The 14,686-nt window shown below is 52.2% G+C and overlaps 1 protein-coding gene and 1 long non-coding RNA gene across 2 annotated transcripts; both read right to left on the bottom strand.

The window, feature by feature from the left end:
* Positions 1-2,675: 2,675 nt before the first annotated feature.
* On the bottom strand, positions 2,676-5,296 carry LOC306815760. The gene is made up of 3 exons (XR_013777462.1): positions 5,227-5,296; positions 4,621-4,704; positions 2,676-2,787 (listed from the first exon to the last, which is right to left on the bottom strand). It is a non-coding gene; the product is annotated as an uncharacterized lncRNA (long non-coding RNA).
* A 2,961-nt stretch (positions 5,297-8,257) lies between these two features.
* On the bottom strand, positions 8,258-12,197 carry LOC306815763 (uncharacterized protein; the record flags this gene model as incomplete). Its single annotated transcript, XM_079332315.1, has 3 exons — positions 8,258-8,283; positions 10,273-10,511; positions 11,107-12,197. Coding segments are annotated over 3 exons (1,356 nt in total), but the record flags the coding sequence as incomplete, so codon positions are not given.
* Between the last annotated feature and the right edge of the window lie 2,489 nt (positions 12,198-14,686).

Raw genomic sequence — 14,686 nt, 5'->3', positions numbered from 1 at the left:
AAAACACCTGGGAATGGTAACCAAAACCACCTGGGAATGGCACCCAAAAAACACCTGGGAATGGTACCCAAAACACCGGGAATGGTACCAAAACACCTGGGAATGGTACCAAACCACCTGGGAATGGTCCCAGAAAACACCTGGGAAAGGGTACCAAAAAACACCTGGGAATGGTACCAAAACACCTGGGAATGTACCAAAACCACCGGGAATGGGTACCAAAACCACCTGGGAATGGTCCCAGAAACACCTGGGAATGGTCCCAACAAAACCTGGAATGGTACCCAAAACACCTGGGATGGTACCAAAAACACCTGGGAATGGTACCAAAAACACCTGGGAATGGTACCAAAACCACCTGGGAATGGTCCCAAAACACCTGGGAATGGTACCAAAAACACCTGGGAATGGTACCAAAAACACCTGGGAATGGTACCAAAAACACCTGGGAATGGTCCCAAAACCACCTGGGAATGGTCCCAAAAACACCTGGGAATGGTACCCAAAACACCTGGGAATGGTACCAAAAACACCTGGGAATGGTACCAAAAACACCTGGGAATGGTACCAAAACCACCTGGGAATGGCACCCAAAAACACCTGGGAATGGTACCCAAAACACCTGGGAATGGTACCAAAAACACCTGGGAATGGTCCCAAAACCACCTGGGAATGGTCCCAGAAACACCTGGGAATGGTACCAAAAACACCTGGGAATGGTACCAAAAACACCTGGGAATGGTCCCAAAAACACCTGGGAATGGTACCCAAAACACCTGGGAATGGTACCAAAAACACCTGGGAATGGTACCAAAAACATCTGGGAATGGTACCAAAAACACCTGGGAATGGTCCCAAAAACACCTGGGAATGGTCCCAAAAACACCTGGGAATAGTACCCAAAAAACCGGGAATGGCACCCCAAAACACCTGGGAATGGCACCCAAAAACCGGGAATGGCAACCCAAAATACCAGGGAATGGTCCTCAAAAAGTTCAGGAATGTTCCCTCAAAAACCTCAGGAATGTTCCCCTAAAAAACCAAGAATGGTACCCCAAAACACCTGGGAATGGTACCCCAAAAAACCAAGATATGGTACCACAAAATTTTTGGAATGGCCCCCACAAAATCTGGGAATGGTCCCCAAAAGCTCTGGGAACGGTACCACAAAAACCTGGAAGTGGTACCCCAAAAATTCGGGAATGGCCCGACAAAAACTAGTGAATGGTACCCCAAAACCCCTGGGAATGCTCCTCAAAAAATTCAGGAATGTACCCTCAAAAGTTCAGGAATTTTTCTCAAAATTCAGAAATGTTCCCTCAAAAACCCCAGGAATGTTCCCCCAAAAACATGGCAATGATCCCCAAAAACATGGCAATGTCCCCCAAAAATCCGGGAATGGTTCCCAAAAAACCTGGGAATGTCCCCTCAAAAATTCAGAAGTGTTCCCTAAAAATTCAAAACATTCCCCCTAAAAACCCAGCAATGTTCCCCTCAAAAGTTTGGGGATGTTTCTCCAAAAAAAACCTGGGAATGTTCCCCCTAAAATTCAGGAATTTTGCCTCAAAAATTCAGAAATGTTGCCCAAAAATCCGGAAATTCCCCCGCCCTCCCCACCCCCAATCCAGAAACATTCCTCCAAAAATCCAGAAACCACCCCAAAATCCTGATATTTCCCCCATAGTTCCACCCCCTCCCCACACTGAGATCCTGCAGCCCCTGGAATTCCCGATTCCTGGTTCTCATTGCTGGAAGAGCATGGACAGCATCAGCTCCTTGATCTCCTCAGGGAGCTTGGTCAAGAACAGAATGTGGTTTGGGGGGGTTCTCTGAGAGCTGGGAACAGGGGAAACAACCCAAAATCAGCAAAGATCAGCAAAGATCAGCCCCAAACAGACAAAATCAGATCAAAATCAGCCAAAAAGCAGCCCCAAAACCAGCCAAAATTACCCCAAAACCAGCCAAAATTGGCCCCAAACCAGCCCAAAGTCACACCGGATACACACCAAAACATCCCCCCAAATCTCACAAAAATCCCCAAAAATCTGCCAAAAACTCAAAATCCCCTGGGGATGGGGCCATTCCTGGGGGGATCCCAGGATTTGGGGCCATTCCAGAGGTGGGATCATGTGACCCCATTAACCCCATCGATCCCCCATCGATCCCCCATTAACCCTATAAATCCCTTTAACTCTGGTTAGGGGGCCACTCACAGGCTATGGGGTTGGCATGGGGGCCATTCCAGGGTTTGGGGCCATTCCCAGGATGGGATCATGCCCCAGGGGGATGTAGGGCAGTTCCCCCCCAAGGTGTGGCAGCATCTGGGGTGGCTGCGCCAGCGGCAGCATCCCCTGAGGAGAGACCCCAAAAACTGCCCAAAGTTACCCCAAAGCACAGAGAGAATCCCAAATTATCCCAAAAACACCCCAAGTTATACCAAAGGCATAGAGAGAACCCCAAATTACCCTCTCCCACATCCCATAACCCCATCTCTCTTAAGTGACCCCATAACTCACAGGCACAGCTCCCTGTGCCCCCTGTGCCCTATTCCCTTTTTGGGGCCAGGTGCATCCCCACCCTTGGCCTTGCACTTGTTCCGTTTGTGCTCCTGATCCTGATCCCAATCCCAGAACTGACCCCAAATCCCAGAACTGACCCCCAAATCCCAGAACTGACCCCATAACTCCCAGGCACTGTTCCCTATGTCCCCTTGTCCTGTTCCAGCTCCACGAACATTCCCTTCATCTTGGCCGCGATGTCCGAGTCCATCTTGATGAACTGGATCCTCTTCAATGGCACTTCCCACATTTTGGGGTTTCTGAGGGGTTTGGGGGCAATTTGGTGGGAGTTCCGAGAGATTTTGGGGTTTCTGAGGGGTCTGGAGAGGTTCCAAGAGGGTTTTGGTAAGGATTTTTTTCTGAGAGATTTCCAGGAGGGATTTCAGGGAGCTCCAAGAGACATTTGGAGGTTTCTGATGGATTTTGGGGCAATTTGAGGAGGTTCAAGAAGGGATCTTGGGGTTTCTGAGGGATTTGGGGGTTTCTGAGGGATTTTGAAGAGGATTTGGGGTTTTTTGAGGGATTTGGGGATTTCTGAGGGATATTTGAGGGATTTCCAGCAGGGATTTTGAGGTTTTTGAGGGATTTGGGGGAGTTCCAGGAGGCATTTTGGGAGGTTCCAGATGGAATTTTGGGGTTTCTGAGGGATTTGGGGCATTTCTATGAAGCTTTTGAGGGTTTTCTGAGGGATTTTGAGGGGTATTTTTGGGTTTCTGGGAGATTGGGGATTTGAGGGAATTCAGAGAGATTTGGGGGGGGGGGGGGATTTGGGAGTTTCTGAGGAATTTGGGGGGAATTCAGAGATTTTAGAGGAGTTCCTAGGGGGATTTTTGGGGAATCCAGGTAGAATTTGAGGTTTCATCGTGGGCTTGGCATAGAAGGGAAACCTTTGGGAATTGCTGGCTGGAGTTCAGTTCTTTCCCCAGAATTTTGGGATTTTCCCCAGAATTTCAGAGGATTTTCCCCAAATTTCAGGGGATTTTTCCCAGGATTTAGCTCTCACCATGAGTTGCTTGTATCACAGGAAGCCTTGGGGCAGCTCCTGGTTGGGTTTTGGAGCATTCCTGGTTGGATTTGGGGTTTTTTGTGGGATTTTGGGGGCATTTGATACTGGGGATTTTGTTTTTTTCCCAGAATTTCAGGGGTTTTTCCCCAGAATTTCAGAATGTTTCCCAAAATTCAGGTATTTTACCAAAGGATTAGGCTCTGACCACAGGTTGCTCATAGAAGGAGAAGCTCTGGGAGGTTCCAGGATGGATTTTAGCAATATTTGAAGCTGCATTTTTGTTTTTTTCCCCCAGGAATTCAGGATTTTCCCCAGAATTTCAAGATTTTTCTACAAAGTTTCAGATTCTTTCTCCAAATCTTGGTATTTTCTCCCAAATTTGTGTCTCACCATGGCCTTCTTGTAGAAAAAGTTTTGGGGTTATTCCCAATTTAATTTGAGAGTAATCCTAGGGAATTAAGTTGTTTGTTTGTTTTTTTGGTTTTTTTTTTTAATCAGTATTTCAGGCTTTTTCCCAGAATAAGGGAGTTTTTCAACTCTGGGGACACAAGGACAGCACGGTCACCATGGAACAGGTGACAGTGGGGACAGCACAAGGACATGGGGACAGCACAGGGACAATGGGGACACAGACCCCTTTAGCACTGGAGACAATGGGGTTGTAACAGTGACAACAGGGACAGGGACACCTTCAGCTCTGGGGACAAGGACAGAAAGGACAATCACAAGGACAGAGGTGATGATGGGGACAGGGTGAGAGGACAGGTGACCATGAGGACAGGGACTGCTTTGACTCTGGGGACACATGGGACAATGACAGGGACAAGGAAACGATGGGGACAAGGTGAGGGCACAGGGACAGGGACAGCTCTGGGGACAGTGACAAGGACAGATGACAGTGGGGACAGGGACAGCTCTGGGGACACACACAGGACATAGGGAGAGGTGACAATGGGGACCATAACAAGGACAGGTGACAGTGGGGACACACAGGTGACAGTCTGGACAGGGACAAGAACAGGTGACAATGGGGACAGCCCCTCAGCAGCCCCTTACCATCCTTCTTGATCTCCTCGTTGAGTTGTTGATGTCGATGGTGTAGTTGGGGCAGGGGTCCTGTATGGCCATGGCCAGGACCCTCTGTGGGGACAGGAGGTTTCAAGGGGAGGCTGGGACCTCCAAATCCACCCCAGACCCACCTGAGATCCCTCCAAACTCGGTCAGAACCACCTGAGACCCCCCAAAATTTACCCCAGTCCTACCTGAGAACCCCCCAAAACCCCTCACTCCCCCAAACCCCCCAGACCCATCCAGTTCCTCTCACAACCCCCAAAAATCCCCTCAGACCCCACTAAAAACCTTCTGAACGCTCTCAAGCTCAACCCAAAGCCCCTTCAGACCCCCCATTTCCCCCAAACCCACCTTAGACCCCCAATTTCCCTTTAACCTCCCCCAAATCCGTCCCAAATCTCCACAATCTCCCACTTCTCATCAGACCCAACTCACAGCCCCCAGTTCCGTCCACCTCAGACCGCAGCCCCCCCCCCCCAAATTTCTCCCCCAGATCAACCTCAGACCCCGCAAAAACCCTTCAAACCGCCCAAATTCCCCCCAGATGCATCCTGGACCCACCTGAGACCACTCCATTTCCTTCATACCTACCTCAAACCTGCCCAAATCCGCCCCAGACCCATCTCAGATACCCCATTTCTCACCAAAGACCCCCCCAAAAAGCAACCCAGATCCTTCAATTCCCCTCAGATTCCCCCCAGATCCCCCCATTTCCCCCGGCCCCACCTCAGCTTCTTACACGGCCGCTCTCCCCTCACACTCTCCAGCTACCGTGTGCGCGGGCCCCTCTCAGCCAATAGCGACGCCTCTTCCCGAACGAACCAATCAGCGCGCGGCTCCCCTCAGCAGCACCCGCCTTCCGCGCGCCACTGCAGCCAATGAGAAGCCAGGTGGGAGTGGCGCCTTCTGACCCGAGGGCCGGCCATGGAGAGGCGCCCCCAGCCCCCGGGACCCGCCCCGGGCTCGGGCGGGCGCTGAGGGAGGCGCTGCAGAGAGCGGGGCAGGCGCTGGGAGAGGCCGAGGGGCTGCGGGAGCTGCTGAGGTGGCGCAGGGACAGGTGGGGCAGGGGTGGGGGGCATCTGGGAGGGCCCTGGGGATGTCTGGGGATTCTAAGAGGGGTCATGGAGGGAGTTTTTGGAGGAGTCTGGGGGGCTTTTGGGAGGGGTCTGGGAGAGATCGTAGCGGGTGCTTTGGGGAGAGGTCTTGGGGGAGTCTGGATGGGGTATTGGGGCGCTTTGGGAGGGTGTGGGGGTCCTGTAAAGGGTCAGGGGGGTCATGGGTGGGATCGTGGGGGGTTTTTGGGAGGGGTCTGGGGTAGTCTGTGGGTCCTAAGAGGGGTCGTGGGGGCTCTTTCGGAAGGGCTCTTGGTGGGTCCTGGGCTGGGTTTTGGAAGGGGGCTGGGGGGGTCCTTGGAAGGATTTGGGAGGGGCTGGGGAGGTTCTGGAGGGACTTTGAGAAGGAGTCTTGGAGTCTTGGGTGGGGTCGTGGGGGTCTTGGTGAGGGGTCTTGTGTTGGGGGGTCCTGGGAGGGGCCAGGGAAGGTCTGGGGAGGGGTCATGGTGAAGCACAGAAAAACACTCTCAAACCCACAAAAAGAAGTTCTAAGAGCAGGTGTGTATTTATTCAGCGCTGCGGTGCGTGGGGGACAGCTCCTCCAAAACACGCACACCTGTGGCCACCTGCGCCTCTCCTTTTATTCCCTACAAACCAGGAATGCACAACTCGCCTCACACAAATCCATCGCCTCCTCGCTTCATATGGAAATCGCTTTCACGCCTCCTTGCACATTGCTCCTTTTAGGTTGCTCTGCTGTTTGTCTGGGGGTCTTTGGGATGACCCCTGGGTCTCACAGGCTTCATGCCAGATCTTCGCTGTCATATTTCAGCACCTAAAATTCCCCCCCTCAAATTCCCACATTTGGAACCAAAATTCCCAAATATTCCCTACGGAGATCCCAAAAATTTACTATAGAGAACACAAACTTCCCATTTTGGGACCCATGTTTCTCTATACAGACCCCAAAAACTCCCTATGGGATCCTCCAAAATTCCATTTGAGGACCCCAACATTGCAAAAATTCTCAATAGAGACCTAAAAATTCCCATGTTTGAACTTAAAAAAAAAAAAAAAAAAATTCCAGGCGAAGACCCCATACTTCTTAAAATTCTCAACACAGAGTCAAAAATTCCCTACAAACCCTACAAAATTCCCTTTAATTGCCCCATTTCCTTATGGGAACCCCAAAATTCCCAAGAGACCTCCAAATTCCCTTTAAGGACCCCAAAATTCTCAATCTGAACCACAACATTCCTATAAGGACTCCAAGCATTCCTTAGACAGAGCCCAGAATACCCAGAAATACCCTTTAAGGACCTCAAAATTCCCCTCTAGAGACCATGAGACCCCCCTGGACCCTCTATAGGTTCCACCAGGCCCCTATAGATCTCCTATAGACCTCCCAGACCACCTTTAGGGACACCCAGAGCCCCCCAAATCCCCTATAGACAAGCCCAAATCCTCTATACAGACACTAAGACCACCCCAGTCCCCTATAGATCCCCTATAGATCCCCTATGGGTCCCCTCCAGCCCCACCGCAGCTCTCAGACACGCTGAAGCTGGAATGGAGGACTAGAAGCAAAGATGGCGGCGCCCGGGAAGCACTTCCGGGTGTTCTGAGCATGTGCGGGGTGAATGCGCCAGGAGATGGGCGGGGCTTATAGGGGAATGGGGCGGAGCGAACACAAGGGCTCGGCGCGAATGAAAGACGAGGGGATAATGATTGACAGGGGCTGTGAATAGAAATGAAGGTAGCTAATGGGCAAAAACTGAAGGGAAAGGGGCGGGGTCAAGGAAAAAGCAGGAACTATGAGGGAAAAGGGGCAGGGTCAGAAAAGGGCGGGAACTGTGAGGGGAAAGAACTGGGCCAAAAGGCCAAATGGTCCTAAAGGGGCCTGGTTTGGCCTAAAATTACCTAAAAGGGGCACAAATTCATCCTAATTGCAGCAGGGTTGGCCTAAAATCAGCCAGAGGGGCCTCAAATCCACACAAAGAGGTCTAAAATCATCCAAATTGGCCTAACATTGTCTGAAGGCGCCTAAAATCCAGCCTAAAACACTTTAGCTTGGTATAAATCACATAAATGGGCCTAAAATATTTGGGACCCAGACCAGCAACCAAACCACCAACAGCACCATTTCTGAGGCCAAAATCAGAATGGAGACCGAGACCAAGACAGGGAACAGAACCAACACCAGAACTGAGACCAGCACCGCTCCAGAACTGGAACTAAGACTGGGACTGAGACCAACACCAATACTGGCACTGGCACCAGGAGAGCTCCAGGACTGCTCTGGGACTGGGACCACCATCAGGAGAACTCCGAGACTGAGACTGACATTGCAACTAGGAGCACCGGAACCAGCACCAAGACTGATACTGGCACCAGGACCGAGACTGGCACCAATATGGGACCAGGACTGAGACTGAGATTGGCGCTGGAAGCACACCGGGACAAACACCGGCACCAGTACCAGCACTGGGACCGCTCTAAAACTGAGACCAAGACCAACATTGAGTCCAAGACTGAAAACAGAACCAGCACCGGCACCGAGACTGGCACTGCTATCGGACCGAGACTGAGACCAGCACTGTGGAAGATGAGAGAGTGCTGTGGATTTAATTGGCATGTGCAGTTTGATAACCAGGACGCCTTGGCAAGAACCAACAGAGCTTTGATGATTACAAGAAGATTGGATCAAGACTGGCAACAGGAAAGAAGATTGAACTAAATAAATAGAAATGTAAAGTTTGTCTGGGTGATGTTTAACACAATGAATGTAAGTAAAAAAATGACTGCCTTCCTAAAAATTGTATATAAACAAATGTAGCTCACAATAAATTTGGATTCTGATCACGAGCCCGTAGTCTCTGTCTCTATCATTGATAAAATGGCCAAGGACTTGAACGAAGACCAAGACCAGGAACAGAACTGACACCAGAACAGAAACTGGCCCATCTACAAGACTGCCACTGGGACTGGGAGTGAGACTGAGCCCAAACCAGCCCCAGAACTGGCACTGGGACTAAGACTGAGAGTGGCACCAGAATCAAAACTGAGACTGGTGCGACTATAAGACCCACTGGGACTTAGACCAGCACTGCTCTGGGATCGAGACCAACACCAGGACCGGAATGAGCACAGGGAGCACTCCGGGACTGCTCCAAGACTGAAATCGACACTGGGATCAGAAAGAAAACCGAGGTCGACGCCAGGAGTGCTCTGAGACAGAGTGATACTGAGGCCGGCACCAGGACTGCGATCAGCACCAGGATCACACTGTGAGCACTCTGGGACCTACACATTAACTCTGGGGACTTCTGGCTGTGCTCCCGAGTTGGACTGGAAGGGGGCCCTGGATGGGGAGGGGCCCCCTCACTTCGCATCCTTCTGGTGGAGCCATCCCAGTCCATGTGCTCCCAGTTTGTACAATCCCAGTCCATGTGCTTCCAGTTTGTACAATCCCAGTCTGCATGGCCCTGATCCATTTGGTCCCAGTCTGTGCAGTCCCAGTCTGGAGGATCCCAGCCCATGTGATCCCAGCCCCCATGATCCCAGTCTGCGTGGTCCTGCAGGGCTCACACTGCCAGGCTCTGGAATTCCAGTTCCCACCCAGGAAAAGTTGTTCCTGCCCTTGAAGGCAAAGCTCTTCAGAAGGGGTCAAAAGCCAAGAGCAGCAAGATCTTACAGGGACATTTCACTGCCAGCCTTCAGAACTTCACCTATGGCTGTTGGAGCTCCTGCAGTGGAAATCAAGTTAGACAGTGTCTATGGTGGGAGCTGCCCTGGGTCAAGGGAGACCCTGAGAGAGAAACAGAGCAGGCAGAGAGAGGCAGGAGAGAAAGGAGAACACAAACACAATCAACTGAGAAGGTGCCGCTGAAAAAAGAACTGGAACTGACTGAAAGTGAATGGGACAGAAATCAGGAATTGTCAAAGTTTTATTTACTATCAAATCGATCCCACCCAGCCAGCCCTACACAATCCCAATCCCACCGCTCCAAATTTGGATCCCACTTCTCCCAATCGCCTTCCAATCCCTTCTCATCCGCTCTGGAATGAGTAATGGCTCTGGAACCCAGTAAGGTTTGTTTGGGATTGAGTTGTTTTGAGGAGGGAACAAGGCATTTTGAAGTGACAGATTGATCTTGGCATTTGGAACACAAAGAGATGGAGAAGAGAGAAGGCAGGCCAAAACAAAAGGATAACTAGGCAGGTGTCTTCCCAACATGGATCCCAGGGAATGTGGGTTACCAGGGCTCTGCCCAGCGTGTGTCCTGCAGTGAAGGATGGAATTGGAGAAGCACACAAAGCTCTTCATACACTCGGGGCACTCACAAGACTTCCCTTACCAGTGCCTCCGTTGGTGTTGGGTCGTTTGATCTCTGGGAGAACCTCTTTCCACACTCCTCACACTTGTAGGGCCTCTCCCCAGTGTGGATCCTCTGGTGGCGGATCAGTTCCGAATGCCACCTGAAGCCATTCCCACACTCCTCACACCTGTAGAGCTTCTGCCCTGTGTAGATCCTCTGGTGGCAGATCAGCTTGGAGCTGTGGCTGAAGCTCTTCCCACACTCACACTTGTGTGGTTTTTCCCCTGTGTGGATGCGCCGGTGGTTGGTGAGATTGGAGTTTTGTCTGAAGCCCTTCCCGCAGTCGGCACAGCGGTACAGCTTCTCATCTGTGTGTGTGCGCTGGTGCAGGAGGAGATTGCCTCTGGTGCGAAACCTCCTCCCACACTTCCCACACTCGTAGGGACGCTCCCCTGTGTGTGTCTGGTAGTGTTTGAAGAACTTGGAGCAGGTGGGAAACCCCTCCCTACACAAAGAACACTCATAGGGCCTCTCCCCAGTGTGGATCCTTTGGTGAATGATTAGGTTGGAACGGTGACTGAAGCCCTTCCCACAGTCCCCACACTTGTAGGGCCTTTCCCCAGTGTGGATCCTCTGGTTGCGGATCAGTTCCAAACACCACCTGAAGCCCTTCCCACACTCCTCACACTTGTAGGGCCTCTCCCCTGTGTGGATCCTCTGGTGGCAGATCAGCTTGGAGCTGTGGCTGAAGGTCTTCCCACACCCCTCACACTTGTGGGGCTTTTCCCCAGTGTGGATGCGCCGGTGGTTTGTAAGGCTGGAGTTTCGCCTGAAGCTCTTCCCGCAGTCAGGGCACAAGAAGGGCTTCTCGTCTGTGTGCGTGCGCTGGTGCAGGAGGAGATTGCCTCTGGTGCGAAACCTCTTCCCACACTCCTCACACTCGTAGGGACGCTCCCCTGTGTGTGTCTGATAGTGTTTGAAGAGCTTGGAGCAGGTGGGAAACCTCTTCTTATACTCAGAACACTCGTAGGGCCTCTCCTCCAGTGTGCATCCTTTGGTGAAGGATTAGGTTGGAACGGTGACTGAATCCCTTCCCACACTCTTCACACTTGTGGGGCTTTTCCCCTGTGTGGATGCGCCGGTGGTTGGTGAGATTGGAGTTTCGTTGGAAGCCCTTCCCACAGTCGGGGCAGCGGAACAGCTTCTCATCTGTGTGCGTGCGCTGGTGCAGGAGGAGATTGCCTCTGGTGCGAAACCTCTTCCCACACTCAGAACACTCACAGGGCCTCTCCCCAGTGTGGATCCTTTTGTGAAAGATTAGGTTGGAATGCTGACTGAAGCCCTTCCCACACTCCCCACACTTGTATGGCCTTTCCCCAGTGTGGATCCTCTGGTGAAGGATTAGATTGAAACGGTGACTGAATCCCTTCTCACACTCCTCACACTTGTAGGGCCTCTCCCCTGTGTGTGTCTGATAGTGTTTGAAGAGCTTGGAGCAGGTGGGAAACCTCTTCCTACACACAGAACACTCGTAGGGCCTCTCCCCGGTGTGGATTCTCTGGTGAAGGATTAGGCTGGAACGCCACCTGAAGGCTTTCTCACACTCCTCACACTTGTAGGGCCTCTCCCCTGTGTGGATCCTCTGGTGGCAGATCAGCTTGGAGCCGTGGCTGAAGCTCTTCCCACACTCTTCACACTTGTGGGGCTTTTCCCCTGTGTGGATGCGCTGGTGGTTGGTGAGATTGGAGTTTCGTTGGAAGCCCTTCCCGCAGTCGGGGCAGCGAAATGGCTTCTCATCTGTGTGCGTGCGCTGGTGCAGGAGGAGATTGCCTCTGGTGCGAAACCTCTTCCCACAATCGGAACACTCACAGGGCCTCTCCCCAGTGTGGATCCTTTTGTGAAAGATTAGGTTGGAATGCTGACTGAAGCCCTTCCCACACTCCCCACACTTGTATGGCCTTTCCCCAGTGTGGATCCTCTGGTGAATGATTAGGTTGGAACGGTGACTGAAGCCCTTCCCACAGTCCTCACACTTGTATGGCCTTTCCCCAGTGTGGATCCTCTGGTGAAGGATTAGATTGAAACGGTGACTGAATCCCTTCCCACACTCCTCACACTTGTGGGGCTTTTCCCCAGTGTGGATGCGCCGGTGGTTTGTAAGGCTGGAGTTTCGTTGGAAGCTCTTCCCGCAGTCAGGGCACAGGAAGGGCTTTTCGTCTGTGTGCGTGCGCTGGTGCAGGAGGAGATTGCCTCTGGTGCGAAACCTCTTCCCACACTCCTCACACTCGTAGGGATGCTCCCGAGTGTGGATCCTCTGGTGATGGATCAGGCTGGACCTCCATCTGAAGCTCATCCCACACTCTGAGCACTTGTGGGGCTTCTCCCCATTACAAGGCTGCTCATGGACCATGAGGTTTGAGCTCTGGCTCCATCTCTGGCCACCTGCCCAGCCCAGGCTGGGTCTTTCCTCTTCAGATTCCGGTGATCTGCTTTTGCAGCCCCTCCTGGTGCAGGATCACCGCGGTTTTTCTTCCCCTTTGGATTCCTGCACCGTGGAGCCGCTGCAAACGGCCTCTTCCATGAGGTTCTGCCGCAGGGATTTGTCCTCCCTGGTCTCCGTGCTCAGCTCCTTGTCTGGGCGAGGAAGGAGAGGTTGGGATTTGCCTCCGTGCTAGGGGGAAGGGGAAGGAGATCTCCCCAGTGTATCCCCGGCAGGACAGCGTTGGCAGCTGGGGTTATCCTGCAGACAGGACCATGCTGGGCTGGGAGATGGAGCAGGACAGAGGGGGGAAAGGGGCACTGACTTCCTCCTCACCTGCTTGGGGCTCCTGGACCATCTTCCTCTTTCTCACAGCCTCCTCCACCTCCATCAGGCCAAGGGTTGGGAATGGGAAATCCTGGTTTGGAGAAAAACATGTGATGAGAGTGTTGTCTTGGAGGTTCCTCCTGCCCAAGTCCATCTCTAGAAGTCCCCGGGCATCTGAGGTCCATGAAAACCTCCCAAACACCAACACTCAGCCCAGAAAATGCCTCCCAGGAGTTCCTGGGAAAGGTCCCTCCCCTTTGGTGTTCAAGAGCTCCCCGTCCCAGCTGCTGGGGGTCACGCTCCTATTGGGGGTCCCCCATCTACTCGGTGCCTGCCCTCCCCAGGCTGCTGGGAGTCACAGGAATCTGAAAAGCTCTCCTCTCTTCCCTCTCCCCATTTAGGGATGCTGTGGGATTTTGGGATCCCAGGGTCCCTTGTCCCCTTATTCTCTGCTTTGGGGTGCTGGGGGTCCAAGGAGTCCCCCCTGCCCCTCTCCAGGCTGTTGAGGGTCCTGCCAGTAGTGGTGCTCCCCCCTCTTTGGGCTCCCCACTTTGGGGTCCTGGGGGACACAGGGCTCTGCTCCTCCAGGCTGCCTCTTCTGGCAGTCGCCACTGGGACCCCCAGTGTCTCCCCAAGGGGCATTTTCTGCTCAGCTTTTCAGTCCTGCATTCTCCAAACATTCCCCCTCCCTAAAAAAAATAAAACTAATGATACTGAGAGGCACAGGGACTCTTCTAAAGGTGACTGGGATAAAACTGGGGACAAGTGAACCAACCTGAGTGTCCTGGGTTGATGTTATGACTAGCTCCTCTCCCTGCCCCCGCCATGGAGCTGCCGGCCGCCCCTCCCCCGGGCTGCTTAGCTCAGCTGCTGCTTCTGCTGGCCCCCGGCTCGCTTCTTGCTGCCCCCGGCTTGCTACCCTGCTGGCTACCCCGGCTGCCCTCTCCCTCTCTCCCTTCTTCTCCTCATCCCGAAGATTTGCACTGGCTCCAGAGGAGACGGATCTGAACCTCAGAGACTGCCTCTGGAAGTCTGCCAAAGAAGCTCTGCCGCCCTTCCCAGCGAAGATCAACCGAGTTCGTCCCTCTCTCTCTCAGTGAAATTTTTTTGGTCATCTGGGTCTGTGCTGGGAAGTGTTTCTCTTGTGTTTTTGTTAATAAATAAGTTTTTTCCACTTTCCCCTGAAGAAAATTCTTTCCGAGCCCAGTGAAGGAAGGAATTGGGGTGGGGGTGGGGGGGCGGTCCTTTGGAGGTCTTTCCCCAAATTTGTCCTAAACTCGGACACTGAGGTATCTTTGAGTGCCTGAAAATGGCTATAAAATTGTTCAGGGCAACTGGGATATACTGGTAGTGTCTGAGACCATATGGGTGGTGACGGGGACTGTGGTAGCAGCAGTTGGGAGAACTGGGAACATGCTAGACCAAAGTTGTGTTGGACAACCTATCCGTTTAAAATTTTTTCTGTAAGTTTAATCAAGGGGTTTTGTTTGCCTTTGCCCTAAAACACTTTTCATTTTCTTTCCAAGGCAAAGATTTTGGTATCTTCAGTAGAGGCTCCAGGCCTGCAGTTGTATACAGGACTTAAGACATAACTGAGTTATAGTAAGAATATTGCTGACATTTCCTAGATAGAACACAATTGAGTGTTTGCATCCTGTTATACGTAACCTGGTGAGCTCAGAAACCAGGATTCTAATAGGTTCAAGAGTAGTGGTCTGAGCTTGCATCTTAGCTTCTGGGGAAAACCCTATATAACAGTATGTATTCGGAGAGTTGTTGCTTTTAGCTACTCAGCTTCTGGCCACTTGCTTTAGCCATTCTGGCTTCTAGCCATTTGCTTATTGCTGCTTTTGCCATTGCTTGCCATTGCTTTT

The sequence above is a fragment of the Erithacus rubecula genome (assembly GCF_903797595.1).
Source record: "Erithacus rubecula genome assembly, contig: scaffold_215_arrow_ctg1, whole genome shotgun sequence".
Taxonomy (NCBI): Eukaryota; Metazoa; Chordata; class Aves; order Passeriformes; family Muscicapidae; genus Erithacus; species Erithacus rubecula.
This window is presented reverse-complemented; position numbering and strand designations above follow the sequence as displayed.